The sequence below is a fragment of the Eschrichtius robustus genome, chromosome 1 (assembly GCF_028021215.1).
Source record: "Eschrichtius robustus isolate mEscRob2 chromosome 1, mEscRob2.pri, whole genome shotgun sequence".
NCBI classification, from domain to species: Eukaryota; Metazoa; Chordata; class Mammalia; order Artiodactyla; family Eschrichtiidae; genus Eschrichtius; species Eschrichtius robustus.
Window position 1 is genome coordinate 196,072,831 of NC_090824.1, and position 19,786 is coordinate 196,092,616.

General features: G+C 40.2%; 1 protein-coding gene across 1 annotated transcript in view; it reads left to right on the forward strand.

The window, feature by feature from the left end:
* Positions 1 to 403: 403 nt before the first annotated feature.
* Positions 404 to 19,786, forward strand: part of STAM (signal transducing adaptor molecule) — a 68,492-nt gene continuing 49,109 nt past the window's right edge. Inside the window, exons 1-2 of the mRNA XM_068562039.1 lie at positions 404 to 646; positions 17,768 to 17,852. Of these exons, the coding sequence (XP_068418140.1) occupies positions 607 to 646; positions 17,768 to 17,852 (125 nt within the window). The 5' untranslated portion in view covers positions 404 to 606. The remainder of the gene's footprint in view (positions 647 to 17,767; positions 17,853 to 19,786) is intronic.

Sequence of the window (19,786 nt, forward strand, 5' to 3'; positions counted from 1 at the left end):
TGAACTCACAGCCCTTTTACTTAGATGCCCCCGAGTGAAGGGGCTTCCATCCCCCTCCCCAGAGACCAGAAAGTTGTGACAACCAACGGAACGGGCGGGAGAAAGGGTCTTACCTCTCCCCAGCCTCGACCCCTTTTCTTTCTACTCAGCCTCTGATTCACGCCTGGGCTCGCTAGTCGGCTTGGGCGCGCCCGGAGGACCCCGTCCTCCGGAGGCTCCCGACCAAGGCCAAAGCAGGAAGCGCAGGCATCACGGCCACTCTCCCGTGTGGCTAATCAAAGCGGGGTCGGGCGGAGGGGGCGCTGGGGTTGGGCCGCTTTGGGCGGGGCAGGTTCCGGGCAGGTTCTGGGCAGGCGGCGCCGAGGTCGCCCAGATTCCCGACAGGCTCCGCGCGGGGGGCCTTCGCGGCTCCTCCGCTCCCGTCGCCGCCGTCGCCGCTGCTGTTGCCGCGGTAGCTGAGGGTCGGGGAGAGGAGGAGCTGTCGCGGACCCCGGGGGGTCCATCTCGGTCGCTGTTTTTGCCTGAGGAGCCTTCGTTCCTCGGTCGTACCCTGACTCCCGCGGTGTCGAGGGGGAGTCCCTGCGGACACCTCAGCACGCAGTGGAGATGCCTCTCTTTGCCACCAATCCCTTCGATCAGGACGTCGGTAGGTGCTTCTGCCGCCCGCTGTCCACCCCCGGCGGGCCGCGAGCCCGCTCTGCCCGCTCGCGGCGGACGGTCTGGACCCCCCGGGCCGGGCGAGTCCTGCCCCTTACCTGAGGTTCTTTTCTGTAAGAGTTTGGAGGAGGTTGGGGGCTCGGTGCATCCTCTTGGAAAGAAGGGGGACTGTGAGAGTCTGGGAAACGGGCCTTGAGCTGGGGCTGTGGGTTCCGAAAGAACTGCTGGAGAGGTGGGTGTCGAAGGCCGCCGAGGAGCAGCTGGGGCGGGAGCTGGTGCTGGGACGGTGCTTCTGGGAGGACAGAGTCGAGAGCTCGGGAGTCTCCGCTAGCGTAGGATGATAAGCCGTAGGATAGAGTGTTTCCCGGGACACATGTCAGACGTCTGAACTACGGGAATGTTTTAGGTTGGCTTCCTTAGGGGACTTTAAAATCTGTGATAGAACTGTAACGGGAGGACAGAGCTTCTGGTTCAGGGCGGACTGTCAGAGATTTTGGGAGAGAGTGATGAAGATGGAGTACTTGGCAACAGTGTAGACGTCATTGAGGGCCGGAGACACTGGGCTGCCTTCCTTGGGTAGGTCTCAGTACTTTAAGTGTGGAAGAGGACCGGGGATCCGAAAATGCTAATTTGTTCTGAATTTGAAATGGTCTGTTTTTGGTTTTCTGAATCATCGGTTTTAAGTACTGATCATACCAGTTCAACAGGTTAGTTTGTGTGTCTGTGTGTGTGTGTGTGTGTGTGTGTGTGTGTGTGTGTGTTTTCCTGGTCTGAGGGTAATACTTACAGGAGTTTGAGTTTTCAGGGAGAGAATTTGGGGGTGATTTGAATGCTCCTAGCATTTGGGGCACACGAATGTGGAATGAAAGCAAGTTAAATACCGTGCCTAATTGCTAGAGTAAAGAAGAATAAGGACACCCTAATGGAGTTGCTTTTCATGTCTTTGTATATCGTAATGATAAAAGGTTTGAATTTTGCTTTTTAACTGTAACTTACAGCCTGCCACTGAAGCTTGAAGGTTTGGGTTAAGACTAGAAAAAGGTTCAATCCCATCCCTGCCACTGCCTAGCTCAGAGTGGAATCATGGGCAAGTTACTGAAGCCCTTTGAGTCCCAACGTCCTCGTCTTTAAAGAGAGGGAAAACACATTCTGTTTGTGGTTCAGTGGAATAGTATGTGTAGAGGGGCCTCCTACAGTGCCTTTCTATGGTGGGTACCGACTAAATGATGGCTTTCTTCGGTGCCAGTTTAAACGAATGTCCTGAATCTTAGCAGTGGATGGAACTTTAGAGATGACTAGTAATAGTTAATAAATAAATAATTGGGAAATTACATTTAATTTAATAAGCACTTAGCACATTATTTACAGGACACTGCTCAGTGACGTAAGAGAGTGATGAATAAGCAGCATGCTGCTGCTCTCAAGCAGGTTTACAACTTACCACATTAATTTCCAGGGCAAATGTGTACAATAAAACAACTTCTTAATACCTTCTTCTTCTGTTGCCAGCACCTTGATCTAGTTTTCATGGTCGTATGTAATCTAGCTTCCAGCTACCCAATCACCTTTATATCCTGTTGCCTTTTGAACCCACATTTCCATTGGATTCTTTTTTTTTTTTCTAACATCTTTATTGGAGTATAATTGCTTTACAATGGTGTGTTAGTTTCTGCTTTATAACAAAGTGAATCAGTTTACATATACATATGTTCCCATATCTCTTCCCTCTTGTATCTCCCTCCCTCCCACCCTCCCTATCCCACCCCTCTAGGTGGTCACAAAGCACAGAGCTGATCTCCCTGTGCTATGCGGGTGCTTCCTACTAGCTATCTATTTTACGTTTGGTAGTGTATATATGTCCATGCCACTCTCTCTTTGTCACCTCTTACCCTTCCCCCTCCCCATATCTTCAAGTCCAGGAAAACATAGGCAGAACACTTTATGACATAAATCACAACAAGATCCTTTTTGACCCAGCTCCTAGAGAAATGGAAATAAAAACAAAAATAAACAAATGGGACCTAATGAAACTTAAAAGCTTTTGCACAGCAAAGGAAACCATAAACAAGACCAAAAGACAACCCTCAGAATGGGAGAAAATATTTGCAAATGAAGCAACTGTCAAAGGATTAATCTCCAAAATTTACAAGCAGGTCATGCAGCTCAATAACAAAAAAACAAACAACCCAATCCAAAAATGGGCAGAAGACCTAAGTAGACATTTCTCCAAAGAAGATATACAGATTGCCAACAAACACATGAAAGAATGCTCAACATCATTAATCATTAGAGAAATGCAAATCAAAACTACAATGAGATAATCATCTCACACCGGTCAGAATGGCCAGCATCAAAAAATCTAGAAACAATAAATGCTGGAGAGGGTGTGGAGAAAAGGGAACACTCTTGCACTGTTGGTGGGAATGGAAATTGATACAGCCACTATGGAGAACAGTATGGAGGGTCCTTAAAAAACTAAAAATAGAACTACCATACGACCCAGCAATCCCACTACTGGGCATATACCCTGAGAAAACCATAATTCAAAAAGAGTCGTACCAAAATGTTCATTGCAGCTCTATTTACAATAGCCAGGACATGGAAGCAACCTAAGTGTCCATCATCGGATGAATGGATAAAGAAGATGTGGCACATATATACAATGGAATATTACTCAGCCATAAAAAGAAACGAAATTGAGTTATTTGTAGTGAGGTGGATGGAGTTAGAGTCTGTCATACAGAGTGAAGTAAGTCAGAAAGAGAAAAACAAATACCGTATGCTAACACATATATATGGAATCTAAAAAAAAAAAAGAAAGGTCATGAAGAACCATTGGATTCTTAATGTCACACCTTTCCCAGTACCTATGCCACCCAGTTCAGACACAGGCTCCTTCTTGCTTTTATACTTTTGCTTGTATTATTTCTTCTACCTTTCTTCACCTACTTATGATTAAAAGTCAACTCAGAATCCAACTCATACCTGAATCATTTCCTGATTACTCTAACCTAGGGTTTCTTATTAGCGACACTGCGGATGGTTTGGACCAGATAAATGTCTTTGTCGTGGGCGTCTGTCCTCTGCAATGTAGGGTGTTTAGCAGCATCCCTGACCTCTCCCCACTAGACGCCAGTGGCACCCCTCCCCACCGAAACCCCAGTTATGATTTAAAACATCTCCAGACATAGCTAGATGTCCCCTGGGGGCACGAAATGGTTTCCAGTTGAGAAACACTGCTCTAGCCCACTGTAATCTCCACCCTTTTCAAAACTCCTGGGACACTTTTTGTCTTTACCAAATTATTTCGCATTGAAGATAGTTATATCTTGTGTTAAGCCCCTGAACTCTTATTGGTTGACACAGAGTAGGTGCTTAATAAAAGTTTGTTGAATTGAGAACGTGTCCATTGAGCCTGTTAGACGGTAAGCTTCTTGAGTGTGGGAACATTGTTTTGCTCCAGAAAAGCTTACTTTTTGTTTGTTTTTTGTTTTGCTTTTGTTTGTTTGTTTTTGGCCACACTGCTGTGTGGCTTGCGGGATCTTAGTTCCCCATTGAACCCGCACGCACCCTCGGTAGTGAAAGCGTGGAGTCTTAACCACTGGACTGCCAGGGAACTCCCAGAAAAGCTTACTTCTTAAAGTTAGGTTTTAGTGTTTGGATCAATTCTCTCCTCACGATCCATGTATCAAAATATCGTGAAAGTTTATCTAAGAAGACCTGCCAGAGACTCCCAACAAATCATCCTTGGACAGAGTCCAATAGACTCCCATTTAAAATTTTTCACTAGTATAGCATGTAGAATATAGTATGTAGAATACATTTAACAATATTTCTTCTTAGTTTGTCCATCAGTGAGTATGTCAGTGATATTAAAGTACTCCCACTAACTCACTTGATATATTTATCACTTAATATTAGCATATATTTTTACTACTTCAAAATTAATTGCCTTTAGCTTTATTCATCAATAAACTGATAAACTGAAATGGTAAATTGGAAATTTACATACTGATTTATACCACGTAACATTTCATATAAAGAGATAAAATACTGGTGATCACTTTTTCTTTGACGAAGCGCCTAAATATGTTACTAGAATGTGAGCTCCATGAGGACAGGTATTTTTGTTTGGTTTGTTCACTACTGTATCCCTAACACGTAGACCAGTCTCTGGCACTAGTAAACATTTAGTAAACACTTACTGAATACATGAATCTCATTTTGGATGTTATATTTCTTGCTAAGTTCAACTCTTAAATTATGAAGATAACTCATTCCATCAAACTTTTATTTCAGAGTCCCTGGTGACTTCTGTCTTGCCAAACCCATCGGTCAATTCCTAGTTCATTTCTTTGTTGATCTCTTAGCACTCCTCTTTGATGTACTTTTTTCACTTGGTTTCCAGGACACCAAACTTTTTCCGATTTTCTGCTTAGCTCTTTTTTAGTCTTTTTGCCTTCTCCTTTTTGTGACTTCCAAATGTTCAGTTCTGGAACTTCTTTTTTGAGACTTTTTTTCCCCTTGGAGTCTTAGGAGGCAATTTAGCTTTGCATTAAGAATTCAGACTCTGAAGCTACACTGCCTGGACTCAATTACCAGGTTTGCTGCTTACCAGCAGTGTGACTTTGGGTTAGTTGCTTAGATGTTCTGTGCCTCAGTTTCCTTATCTTTAACATGGGATATAGAGATAATAATAGTTTTTGGTTTCTTCCCCAAACCTGCTCATTCCTTCATCCTTGCCTATTTCAGTAGATGGCACCGTTGATATTTACTGTCACTCATCTCTAATGTCTAGGAGTCATCACTGATTCTTCTTTTTCCTTCATGCTTCATATCCATGCTATCAGCAAGATCTTCTGGCTCTGCTTTAAAAATATATCCAGAATCTCATCACTTCTCCTTCTCACATCACTATTATCTTACTCCAGTCATCGTTCTCTCTTTCATAGACTGTGGCAGGAGATTTCTAGCAGGCTTCTTTGCTACTACTCTTGCCCCTTACAATCAGTTCTCATTTACAAAGGTCAGTGATCTTTTAAAAATCTTAGGTACTGTCATTTACCTGCTCAGAACCTTCCAGGAGCTTCCCATCCCACTTACAGGGAAATGCAAGTTCCTTAGTGTGGCCCATAGTCTGCCCTTTCCTATGTCTCTGATACGATGACAGTCTCCAAACACTCTCTCTCATTCTAAGCTTCTTGGGTCTGAATATGCCAAGCTCATTCCTGCCTCTGTATCTATATTGTGCTGTTTTCTATTTTTCCCTCAGGTATTTGAAGGTCTTGATGTCCATCACATCATTCAAGACTCTGTTCAGAAGAGTTTCTAAGAGAGGCTTTCCCTGATTACCTTCTGTAAAAAATACCCATCTTTACCCTCTCTGTGTCCTTCTTCCATTTTGTTTCTTTATAGTACTCAACTACCTCACATTGATTGATTGATTGGTTGATTGATTGCCACCTGTGTAGAATGTAAACTCCACAAGGACAAGAACTTTTCATTTCTGTTCCTCGTACTTCAGGGACAGTGCCTGGTACATAGTAAGCACTCAATAAGTATTTATTAAAGGATGAGTTATTGATATCTTGCTATCGTTCTGGTCTTGCGTATCTATTTGGTGTTCTAGTATCACCTAAAAAATCAAAAATCAGTGTATCAGAAAACTGAACTTATCTTTCCAGTCTAGTTCTTCCTTCGTTATGCAGTTATTTTATAATGTTCTAGTTATCTTGATTTGAAACCAAAGAGGAATTTTTGAATCATTACCCTGCCTCTACCAAATCATCATGTCTTTGTTTTTATACTACATTGCATTCCTAGTCACACTACTTTGGACCGGCTCATAGCCTACAGAATTGGACATGTTTTTAGTCTGTTTTGCTAGCCCAGTAAATATCAAACCACAACCAGTTTAATCTTCGTAAATGTCAATGTCACATTTTTCTCCTGCAGTTTAGTGTGATGGAAAGACCTTGCTTGGGCTTTGGGTTTAAATTGCAGGTGCAGCATTTGCTCTTAGTAAGTGGGCAAAATATGGACATAGGCAAGTACAGAACCCCTCTGAGTTTACTTTCCACTTGTGTGAATAGGGATAAAAATATCTACCTCAAGGAGTTGCTATGAGGAACACTTAAAAAGCACAGGACGTTCTCTTTACTGGACTTGAATATTCCAATTCAGCATGTTCAAACTCATATTCAAATTTCTCTTCTCAAGTTTGCTTTTCCTCTGTTCTCATGACTGGTACTTCAGTTTACTTAGTCAGATATGTCAAGAACCTGGGAGTCTTTCTTAAATTCTGTAGTTGTAATTTTCTACATCCCCATGGCAAATATATACTGTCTACTCTGTCCCAGCCGCCCTGAACTTGCCCTCCAGGATTCTGGTGCTGCCGTAGTCTGTGTGCTTCTCTTCCTGATAGCTCTTGAGTCCATTCATCTGTCCGTCCGTTCAGGCCTCCCCTCCTTTCTGTTGTCATCGCCACTGCCCAGCAGGTTTAGCTTGCTCTTTTAGGAGAGTCCAGTAGCTCTGTTATCCCTGCCTCCAGTCTGTCCCCAGTCATTTTCCAGGTGACAGTGATATTTCTAAAATGTAAATGTAATCATATGGCTCCTCTGGTTAAAATAGTTCAGTGAATCTACAGCTTTTCACAGGAATTTGAACTTTTCAACATAGCATATAAGACCTTGTAGCATGTGGCTCCTTTTTTTACCTCTTCAGTCTCCAATGTTTTCCTCAAGGCATATTTCCTTGTTGGTTTTACACCACGGCTTTTTCATCTGTGGATCCTCTGAGCTGCCATACCTTTCTCTTCATTAGTCCTCATTAAGGTTGTTTTGAGGAGATGATGCACGTAAAGCACTTAGCCCAGTACCTGCCGTGTAGTATGCAAGGGATACATTTTAACTCCTCTTATAATCAAGGCAGACATCGTTCAGAGCCTTTGGAGGCTACTCAGATTCTAAGGGCTGGAATCAGTTACTGTGAAAACATACTCAGGAGAAAAATGTAAAAATCTAGAATACAGGTCTGTTAAAGGGCTGATATCCACTGGGTTAAGAAATTTTGTGCTCATTGTTTCTTCTGTTCTTATTTTACTTCTCCTGTAAGCTATTCTTTCTAATGCTTCTAGATTTTCATTTCTATTTTGTGCTCTTTTCTGAGATGCTTTCATGCTGTTGCTTTGACACCTACTTCCATTTCTGGTTAGAAGAGCTTCAGATTGCTCTTCCAATGGAATTTCCAGTGGTCAGGAGGGATAGGGATATTCGGTGAAACAAACGTTTTTGAAAAATTGATTCCGATCTCAAAAAGAGGGTAATTTCTTTAGGACTTGCTTTTTCCATTGGCCATTTTTGATGAACTTTTATGTCTCCAAACTGACTGAATGACAGTCTTTTTCCTGTAGCCTGAATGTGATGGGCAATCATCCTCTCAGCATTTCTTACCTCCCCAAATCTTTGGCAGTCATAAATTTTGAGAAAATCAAAAGTAGCTGCTTATCAGAAAAAAGTGCTTCAATCCATTGAGAAGACTACTGAAATTCAAATGAGGCTCAGTGTGTGATTTTTTTTGGGTACTGCTAGGCAAATTTCTCAATCTCCTCTTTTTGGGTATAAGGAAAAGGATAATCTGAGGATAAAATGAGATCATTATGAAGCTTCGAATTCTTTAGAAGCAAGTGTGTGTTATTTTCCCACATACCGTGTTTTTGTCTTAGAAAATAAATAGTTTTGAATTCATTTGCTATTCACAAAGCCATGTTGAACTGCTACTGGTAGTTTATATTTTTCTGATTTAAAAAGTATTTGTTGTTTTACAACGTAGAAGAACTGTGCTATAGCTCTTGATCTTGAGGCAGCATCAATAAATAATGTGAACAATTTTAGCGTTCTGAAATGGGTTGCATTTCTGGTCTGTGTATTTAAGTTTGAGTCAGATCCTGATCCTGTTTGTGCATAGGAGAATGTTTAGCATAATATCTGCTAACGACTATACCAGACACTCCTGGGTATGCCTTAATTCAGATCATCCTTAGTTATGATAATAGACAATTTGTATTTTATCAGACATAAGCTTGTCATTTGTAGTTAACTATTTACTTTTTAATAAGTTAAGTTTTAATAAGCTTAACTATTTTTAAACAGAGTGATAGGTTTTAAGATTTAAGTGTGTTCTTTTTCAAAAATGCACTAAGTTTTAAAAAAATCTGCTTGGCTACCAGTCAGTGAGGATGATGAATTAAGTGCACTACCAGATCAAAGTGATAACTTGCTTTCCTTTTCTAAGATGAAGTACAGTCATCCCTCAATATCTGCAGGACTCCCGTGGACACCAAAACTGCAGATGTTCAAGTCCCTTATATAAAATGGCATAATGTTTTCAGATAACCTACGTACATCCTCAAATATACTTTTATTTTTTTTAACTTTATTTAATTAATTAATTTATTTAGGCTGTGTCGCAGCATGTGGGATCTTAGTTCCCCAACCAGGGATCGCGCCCCCTGCAGCAGAAGCACGGAGTCCTAACCGCTGGACTGCCAGGGAATTCCCCTCTCGTATACTTTTTTTATTTTTTTTATTTTTTATTTTTGGCTGCATTGGGTCTTTGTTGCTGTGCATGGGCTTTCTCTAGTTGTGGCAAGCGGGGGCTACTCCTCCTTGCGGTGCGCGGGCTTCTCATTGCGGTGGCTTCTCTTGTTGTGGAGCACGAGCTCTAGGCGCGTGGGCTTCAGTAGTTGTGGCTCGCGGGCTCAGTAGTTGTGGCTCACGGGCTCTAGAGCGCAGGCTCAGTAGTTGTGGCGCATGGACTTATTTGCTTCACGGCATGTGGGATCTTCCCGGACCAGGGCTCGAACCCGTGTCCCCTGCATTGGCAGGTGGATTCTTAACCACTGTGCCACCAGGGAAGTCCCCATTTCTCCCATATACTTTAAATCATCTCTAGATTACTTGTAACACCTAATAAAATGTAAATGCTTTGTAAATAATTTGTAAATACAATGAAAATGCTATGTGAATAGCTGCCCACACACAGCAAATTCAAGTTTTGCTTTTTGGAACTTTTTGGAATTTGTTTTCTGACTATTTTTGACCTGTGGACGCTGAATCCGTGGACTGTAAATGTTAGACTGGAGGATATTGTTCAGGATGACTCACTCAGTCTTCTTGGGCTTCAAAGGTATTGGGAGTTTATGGGGTAGGGCTCTGGGATTCCTCAGTTAGAGCAATTCCGCTTGAATTTACTTCACATATTGGTTTCCTTTAAGACAAATTTTTCGTATAAAAGAGATTGTTGAATAATAAATAATTTTACTAATCTTTGTCCCTGTTTTTTGGAAGGGAACCTGTAAATCGTTGGAATTTCCTGAGTGATAGGTGCGTCTTTCTAACTCATGGTGGGTTCCTGGGACAATACCTTGGTCCATGCTAGAGAGATGACTCAGCATGGGGGCTGGTGGCTCCAAAAAGACTAACCTTGTGATAAGATGGCTGGGGCTTTGAGTCACACAATATCAGCTAGACCTCCAGGAAGGGGGAGGAGGCCTGGAGATTGAGTTTTAGGAGGTGGCCAATCATTCAATCAACCATACCTTCATAATGAAACCCCAATAAAAATTCTGGACACCGAACCTCCGTTGAGCTTCCTGGTTGGTGATACACACTGATGTGCCAGGAGGATGGTGAGTCCTGAGGGCACAGAAGCTTTGCATTTGAGATCCTCCCAGACCTAGCCCCGTGCGTCTCTCTTCATTGGCTGGTTGTCATTTGTATCTTTTATAATAAAACTGTAATTATAAATGCTTTTCTGAGTTCTGTGAATTATCGAACCTGAGGGGATAGTGGAAACCCCTGAATTTGTAGCCAGTTGGTCAGAAGTGCATGTGGCTGGAAACCCCAGAGCTTGTTTCTGTGTCTGAAGTGAGGGGAGACTTGGGGAGTTCCGTGCCCTCAACCTGTGAAGTGTGTGCTAACTCTGGGTAGTCAGCATCAGAATTACATTGTAGAGGGTTTCTGCATGGAAAGGTAAAATTTGAAAACCATTAAAGTAGATGCTATTAAAGGTCTATGTTTCTATGACTTTTATGGATTCATATTGCAGTTACATGATGAGATTTCTTACTTATTGAGCATTTAGGCTGAAAGCATGAATATTGAAAGAATTACCCAAAGTAGAAATTGTTATTTTCAAGGGATTTACAATTATGGAAGCTTGAACAGGTCAGTTTGGCTCAGTTATCCTCTTGGCATACCTGCCAGCGAGAACAAATTAAACAGCGTTTAGACGTTTGCTTTCAAAGTAACCCATTTAGCTTCCAGAGTAATGTTAAGTTTCTCATTATATTTTCTTCTTTTCCCTCTTCCAAACCATTTTTACATATTGGCAATAGATTCATTTTTTTCTTAAAAGTCCAGCTCTGATCAGATTGTTTCCTTGCTCAAGATTTTCTAGGCTTTCTGGTGTTTCTTGAATTAATACAGATGCCTCATTTTGTATTTTGGGTCTCAGAGTGCTTCCTGCCTTTCACAAAGTAGTCTCTATTTCAGCCAGCCTACATTCTTCTTTATATTTCTCTTCTGTTTTGATAACTTTACTGTATTCACTTAAATAGAAATAAGAGTTTATTATTAATCCTGTTCCCCTCTGTCTTAGTTTCGAAATACATTAAGAATCCTTTCCTGATACTCATTCTCTCTCCTCCCAGGTGTTTACCTTTTTTTCAACTTGCTTTAGGCTTTGCATTTTTCTTGTGATATTTTTTCTATATATATTCAGGTCTCTATCTGTTGGTTTCATTTTCGGTTTTTAGAGTCTGAGCTCCTTCAGATAGGGTCTGGCCTAGACTAGAAACTTATTCCATTTTGTTGACTATCTGTCCAGCTTTTGTAATTTCCTGCAAATAAGTCACCTTACCATGATCTCAGATGTTTTGGACATTTGTGTTAATTCTTAACAGGAATTAATTTGTGTGAATAATCTGCTTTTAGAAAATGGTAGGGTAATTGGACATAGGTACCCTATCTGCCACTACCCATTGGTCATCACCCACTGCCACCTTATTATATTCTATGGATAGTTCTCCATGGCAGTGACTAACTGGCAGGTGTTGCTATATCCCTTGGGACCGTGATATGGCTCAGGTATTGCAAACCTATGAAGAATTTGGACAGAGTTGGCTGCTTTGTATTTTCTGCTTTTAAACTGGCTATGACTGACCTCCAGCTCTCAGTAGTAAGTCAAAATGGGGAAATAGGTGTTGCCTGTTGAACGAGGTAGCAGGGCATTGAGGGGAATAGGGGATCAGGAATTTCGTTATCTCATCACGAAGACCTATCATTATAGGTAAGAATCTTGGTATGGATCAGGCTTTCTACCCCCAAACCATCTCAGGTTAAAAAACATGGAAATATTAGTGAAGATCTTGGAGATGCTGTCTTTTAACATACCTGTTCTTGGCATTACAGTGCTCCAGTCAAGACAGGTTACCTTCTGCTTTGGTATAGTTTTTGTTTCAGAAGATAACAGTTATTTCTTTTTGAAGTTTTTTTTTCCTCTTATATAGGCTCTTGTTTGTTCTAAGTTGCTTTCTTCTACATTGGATTTGCTAATATTTTGTTGAGGATTTTTGCATCTATTGATATTTTCATGAGAGATATTGGACTGTCGTTTTCCACTAATGTCTTTGGTTTTAGTACTAGGGTAATACTGTCCTCATAGAATGAGTTATGAAGTATTTCCTCTGCTTCTGTCTTCTAGATGAGATTGTAGAGAATTGGTATAATTTCTTCCTTAAATGTTTGGTAGAATGCACCATTAACCTATCTGTGCCTGGTGCTTTCTATTTTGGAAGGTTACTAATTATTCGTTCAGTTTCTTTAATGGATATACGCCTATTCAGATTGTCTGCCTCTTCTTGTTTGTGATTTGGCAAATGTGTCTTTTGAGGACTTGGCCCATTTTTTTCTAGGTTATCAAATTTGTGGGCATAGAGTTGTTGATAATTACTATGTGTTTTTATTCAACACCACCAAGAAGTTTTTCAGTTTTCAGTGAACACTGACTAGATGTTCCACATATTTAGCTCAGTTTTGACACTATCTATCTACCTAGGGAGAGTATCAGATTCCACAGGTTAAGGGCTCAGTCGTACAAGACTGCCTTCACTCCCCACTCCAGGTGCCAGTCCAGGATGTTACCTGTGCTTCTGACTGACTGGCTATAAATTGGAGGCTCCCATGATTCTCTCAGTGCTCTTCACCCATAGTAATATTCATTTAATATCCTTTTTATGTCCATGAAATCTGTAGTGAGGTTCCCTCTTTCATTTCTGATGTTAATAATTTGTGTTTTCTCTCTCATTCTTTTTTTTTTTTTTTGGTTACCCTGTCTATCAACTTCATTGATCTTTCCAAACAACCAATTTTTGGTTGTACTGATTTTTCTCTCTTTTCTGTTTTCAATTTCATTGATTTCTGCTCTAAATTTTTTCCTTTTGCTTACTTTGGATTTAATTTCCTCTTCTAGTTTCCTAAGGGGGAAGTTTATGTTAGAGATTTTAGATTCTCTTTTCTGTTGTATAAATTCAGATTTCCCACTAAGCATTGATATCAAATGCCTCCCACAAATTTTGATAGGTTGTACTTTCATTTTTGTTTAATTCATAATATTTTAATATTTCTCCTTTTTTTGACCTGTGTATTATTTAGAAGTGTGTGTTATTTAATCTTCACATACTTGGGGATTTCCCAGCTCTTTTTGTTAATGATTTCTAGTTTAATTCCATTGTAGCCTGTGAGCAGACATTGTATGATTTCCAGTTTTTTAAATTTGTTATGGTGTGTTTTATGGCCCAGAATATGGTCTGTTTTGTTATGTTCCAGGTGAGCTTGAGCAGAATGTATTCTGTTGTTGTTGGATGAAATAGTCTACAGATGTTAATTATATCCAATTGATTGATGGTGGTGTTGAGTTCAACTATGTCCTTAAACTGATTTTCTGTCTACTGGAACTGTCCATTTCTGACAGAGAGGTGTTGAAGTCTCCAACTATAATAGTGGCTTCATCTGTTTCTCTTTGCAGTTCCATTACTTTTTATTTCAGTTATTTTGACAGTCTGTAGTTAGGCACATGCATGTTAAGGATTGTTGTCTTCTCTGAGAATTGACCCCTTTACTATTATGTAATGCCTCTGTCCCTGATAATTTTCCTTGCCCCAGGGTTGGCTCTGTCAGAAATATAGCTACTCCCACTTCCTTGTGATTAGTGTTAGCATGGTATATCTTTCTCCATCCCTTTATTTTTAATCTATATGTATCTGTATATTTAAAGTGGGTTCTTGTAGATGACATATAATTGGATCTCATCTTTTGATCATTCTGACAATCTCTGTCTGTATTTAGACCATTAACATTTAAAGTGATTATTGATATTGTTGAATTAATATCTACCATATCTGTTACAATTTTTCTAGTTGTAGCCCTTGTTCTTTGTTCCTGTTTCTTATACTTTCCCCCCTGCCTTTTGTGGTTTTAATTGAGCATTTTATATGATTCCATTTTCCCTCTTTTTTTTAGCATATCAGTTATACTTTTTTTTTTCTACTTTCAGAGTTTACAATATACATTTACAACTAGTCCAAGTCCACTTTCAAATAACATTGTACCACTTCACTGGTAGTACAACTCACCTTCTAGTAGCAAACTATTCCTAATTTCTCTCTTTTGTTCCTGGTGTTCTTGCTGTGATTCATTTCACTTATACACACACCTGCACACACACACATCCGTACACACACACGTGTATACATGTCTCCTATATCCTCCCCTTGGAGACCTTTTTAAAACATTTCTTGCAAAGCCAGTCTGCTATCAACGGGTTCCCTCAATGTTTCTTAGTATGATAAAGTCTTTATTTCTCCTTTCCTTGGGAATAATTTCACAGGGTATATAATCCTATGTTGGTGGTTATTTTCTCTCCACACTGTTTGATTTCATTCTCTCCACACTGTTTGATTACATTCTCTCCTTGTTTGCATGGTTTCTGAGATGTCAGGTGTAATCATTATGTTTACTTCTGAACAGGAAAGGTGTTTTTTTCTGCTGGCTTCTTTTTAATTTTTTCTTTATCTTTGATTTTCTGCAGTTTGAATGTGATATGCCTAGGTGTAGAGGTTGGTTTGTTTGACATTTATTGTGCTTGGTGTTCCTGGAGCTTCCTGGACCTGTGGTTTGGTGTCTGACATTAATTTGGGGAAATTCTGAGTTATACTTGCTTCAAATATTTCTTCCATTTCTTTTTCTCCTTCTTCTCTGGTATTCCAATTATGCCTTTGTTACAGCTTTTATAGTTTCCCACATTCTTGGATAATCTGTTCCAGTTTCTTTCCCCCCTGCCAGTCATTTTTTCTCTTTGCTTTTCAGTTTTGGAAATTTCTGTTGACATATCCTCAGGCTCAGAGATTCTTGCCTCAGCCATGTCCAGACTGCTGATGAGCCCATCAAAGACATTTGTTTCTGTTATACTATTTTTGATCTCCAGTATTTCTTTTTGATTCTTTTTTAGAATTCCCATATCTCTGCTTACCTTGTCCATCTGTTCTTGCATGTTACCTCCTTTTTCCATTAGAGCTCTTATTAGCATATTAATCATAGTCTTTAAAATTTCTGGTCTGATAATTCCAACATCCTTGTCATGTCTGAGTCTGGTTCTGATGCTAGTCTGGTCTCTTCCAACGGTGGTCTTCGCATTATAGAGTGTGGCTTGCTGGAAGCTGGAGACGATGTACTAGATGAAGGGACACCAGCCTTTAGTGGTGTGAGGATCAGGTACTGATAGTCCTGTGATTAGGGCTCAGTGAGCCTCTGCCCCAGGGAGTGAATTTTCATGTGCTGCTCTCCCTTAAGTTGGGACGGGATGGCTACAGTGGGCTGGAGTTGGATATTCCCCTTCTCCCACTTGGAAGGCTAGAGCAGGCTAGCGTTGGGATTTCCCTTCCCCCAGGTGGGTTAATCTCTGATAAAACTCTAGTTAGTTAGGTGCTGGTAAAATTATTTCTCTTGAGAGTAGGCCTTGTTAAGAAGAGAATACTCTGGTGTATTTCAAAATGATCAGTTTCTCTCCCCCTGCTGGAAAAATAGGAGAAATTTTCTGTGATATTCACCTTGAGAACCTGGGAGAACCCATGGAAGTAAAACTCACAAAAGGGCTTCCCTGGTAGTGCAGTGGTTAAGAATCCGCCTGCCAGTGTAGGGGACACGGGTTTGAGCCCTGGACCGGGAAGATCCCACATGCCGTGGAGCAACTAAGCCTGTGCACCACAGCTACTGAGCCTGCACTCTAGAGCCCGTGCTCCGCAACAAGAGAAGCCACCGCAATGAGAAGCCCACGCACAGCAACGAAGAGTAGCCCCTGCTCGTGGCAACTAGAGAAAGCCCGCACGCAGCAACGAAGACCCAATGCAGCCAAAAATAAATGAATAAAACAACTAAATTTATTTAAAAAAAAAAGCTCACAAAAGTGTGGGGACTGCCCTAAGCCTAGGCTTCTCTGGAGTTTTAACTCTCAGACTTGTGCACACTTCTCCTCCGGCAGTTTGTCAGTTTCAGTTTAGATTTTTGTGCCCTGGTACTGGTTCCTGGAGATGTTTCTGCTCACGGGCTTCTGCTCTGTTAAGCTGTGATTCTCTGTATCCACCTATCTATTTGTCTCATTTTGGGGGCAGCAGTTTGCCCTGTGACCTCACTTCTGAGGCACCTAAGAAGAGTTGTTGACTTTTCACTTTGTTTACTGTTTTACTTGTTAGGATGAAGTGAATACTTCCAAGCTGCTTACGTGCTGGACTGGAAAACGGAAGTAATTGCTTATTTTTGGTGCCTAAGTCTCAACTATACCTGGTATTTCCTTGTCTAGAAAAAAAAATGTGCTTTACCTGCAGAAAGTAAACCATCACTCATTTGCTCCGAGGGGGAGAGGTGATTGCTAGAGCCTGTAAGGAAGCAAAGTAGGGACTACCTACATTTCAAACAGCACTAACCGATTTTGCTAACTTGGAGGTCCTCTTTTTCTTCTTCATTCTCAATTGCAGACATTCTTTCTGCTATGAGTACTTGAATTTTCTGAGGATTCAACATACTGGTTCTTTTTTTTTAAAATATTTATTTATTTAATAGATCTTTACTGGAGTATAATTGCTTCACAGTACTGTGTTAGAGTGAATCAGCCATATGCATACATATATCCCCATATCCCTTCCCTCTTGAGCCTCCCTCCCACCCTCGCTATCCCACCCCTCTAGGTTGTCGCAAATCACCAAGCTGGTTCTTAAGCTTTTCTTTCTTACTGCCAATACAGGATTCACCTTTCTTGGGTCTTCTGAGTAGTTTACCATGTATCAATGTTGTCCTATAGCTTTTGAGATGTTGTTGCTGTTATTGCTTCTCATGTTTTCCTTATCCTTGTGTGTCTGTGTTAAAGAAGAAAGAAGTCCCTTTATTGTAATTAAGAAAGGGATCTAAATTAGGTGATTTGGTTCAATCTGCCATACCTCTGTTGTTTTTTTCAACTTCTCAAGTTTTTACTTAAGGGAAAATATTCAGTTAAAGCTTGGTTTTCTTTCATTCAGCACCTCCCCCCACAAACAACAAAATCAACAAAACTAGATAGTTAATTAATTTAATTGCCTGAAACATTTTGATAGAGATCTGTGTCTAGTCATGGTCCTTCGCTGGCGAGTAAAGCTAAGAATTATTTGAATGAAAGTATTCCTTATTTTAGTCTTTCTGTGTGCAGAAAGGGATAGATTTGTGTGCGCGCGTGTGTGTGCGCCTGCGGGTGTATTTTTATAACAAAAAATCAGTGGCCTATTTTTTTTGATACTAAGTAACAAACAAATGAAGTATAAATGGGGAAAATAATTATGATAGGTAATAAAGGTGCCCTACCTTCTTTTAAAGATGGACTTAAATATTTCATTAACCAGGTGTTGACACCTATTGTGATTTGTTAATATTTGATTATACTACAGTTTGGTAATTTGAATGTGATCATTTACCTCTTAAAGATTTTTAAAAATAATGTGTCTGCGATTTCTTTTTATAATATACAGAGAAAGCAACCAGTGAGATGAATACTGCTGAGGATTGGGGCCTCATTTTGGATATTTGTGATAAAGTCGGTCAGTCTCGCACTGGGTAAGTGTTGCAAAGTTTCAAAGGATTTTTATTTATTCTTCCTGTTTATTAACATGAATGAAACAAGAGTTAGAAGGTAAAGCATATTACAATCACAATTTAGTTTAAAAGGAGAATGTTTTTGCTAGTGAGATTTGAGGAATCATCCCATTTAGGTTACTCCCTGTAACCAGAAGGGGCAACATGACTGGTAACAATGTTGATACTTTAATTATTCTCCCTTGTCCATAATTGCCTCCTGAAATCTAACTTCTCCCACTGATTTTTAAAAAAAATTTTATTGAAGTATAGTTGATTTACAATGTTGTGTTAATTCCTGCTGTACAGCAAAGTGATTCAGTTATACATATATTCTTTACCATTGTGGTTTATCACAGGATATTGAATAGAGTTCCCTGTGCTATACAGTAGGACCTTGTAGCTTATCAATTCTCTATGTAATAGTTTACATCTGCTAATCCCTAACTCCTAGTCCTTCCCTCCCCCCACCCACCCTTGGCAACCTCAAGTCTGTTCTCTATGTCTGTGAGTCTGTTTCTGTTTCATAGATATGTTAATTAGTGTTGTATTTTAGATTCCACATATAAGTGATATCATATGATATTTGTCTTTCTCTTTCTGACTTACTTCGCTTAGTATGATACTCTCTAGGTCCATCCATGTTGCCACAAATGGCGTTATTTCATTCTTTTTTATGGCTGAGTGGTGTTCCATTGTGTGTGTGTGTGTAGACACACACACACACACACACACACACAATGGCTATATATATCCAATGGAATATTATATATATATGTGTGTATATATATATATATATATATATATATATATATATATATATATATATTCCCCAGATCTTCTTTATCCATTCATCTGTTGATGGATATTTAGGTTGTTTCCATTCCCACTGATTTTTAAAGTCATCAGTGATTTCTCAATTACCAAGTTTTTTGGTTATTTCTGTGTTCTTTTCTTCTTTGTCACATCTGCCCATTTGACCCAACTAATCAGTGACTGTTGAAAGAGAGACAGTTTTAGGGAAATAGAATTGTAAACTTTCTGGCATACAGACTTTTTGGTAATACAGGGCTTTCTCAACAGTGCCTCAAGGGGATTGACTGGTGTACAGAGTAATGGTTTCCTTCATTCCTGGGTTAATAACGCCCAGTGATTAGTAGCCACATCTACCCCTTTGTGCCACACAAATATTGTCTTATTTACATACTTCCATGTGAAGAATGTTTGGGAGCACTGCTGGATTCTGCTTGATTCTTCTGGTGGTAATCTTAACTCTCTGATGGTGCCTTCTCTGGCTCTTCTTCCTTCCCTTCTAAATAGAGATAGTTCCTTAAACTTTCGTTGGTCCATTTTTTTTTACCTGATACTTTTTCTTTTGAAATCTCCCAGCTTTCAAGTTTCTTTATGTGACATCTATAGTTTTAGCTCTGAATCCCTAAGTCAAGCACTAATATTGGGGATGCAGCATAATTTCTGAACATCACACTACATAAGCCTTGGTCTCACATCTAGAATCCTGAACTCATGTCTCCTTTTGCTTTAAACCTACATTCCCTCCTTTGTCCCCTGTCACTGTTAATGACAAGGTTATTCTTTCATTCACACCTAAAACCTCAGACTCTCCTCTGCATTTAGTGTTTTACTGAATTCTGTCAGCACACCTCCATAATCTCTCTCATGATATTGATGTCATAGAGTCTCCTTAGTTAAGTTCTTGCACTTGGTCAAACCAGGCAGGGCAGTTTGTCTTTACGTCCTTTCCACCCCATCACTCAAGGCCTTTTTAGTCCGTAGTGTGCTCCCTCTGGCAGGTTCCCAGGATTGTGGCCTCGTGTCCATCTCCTTTGTTGTCTTTGCATCCCTTCCGCCCTGGTTAGTTCCTTAATTTAGTTGACGTTTGAGTAGTTGCTGTGTGT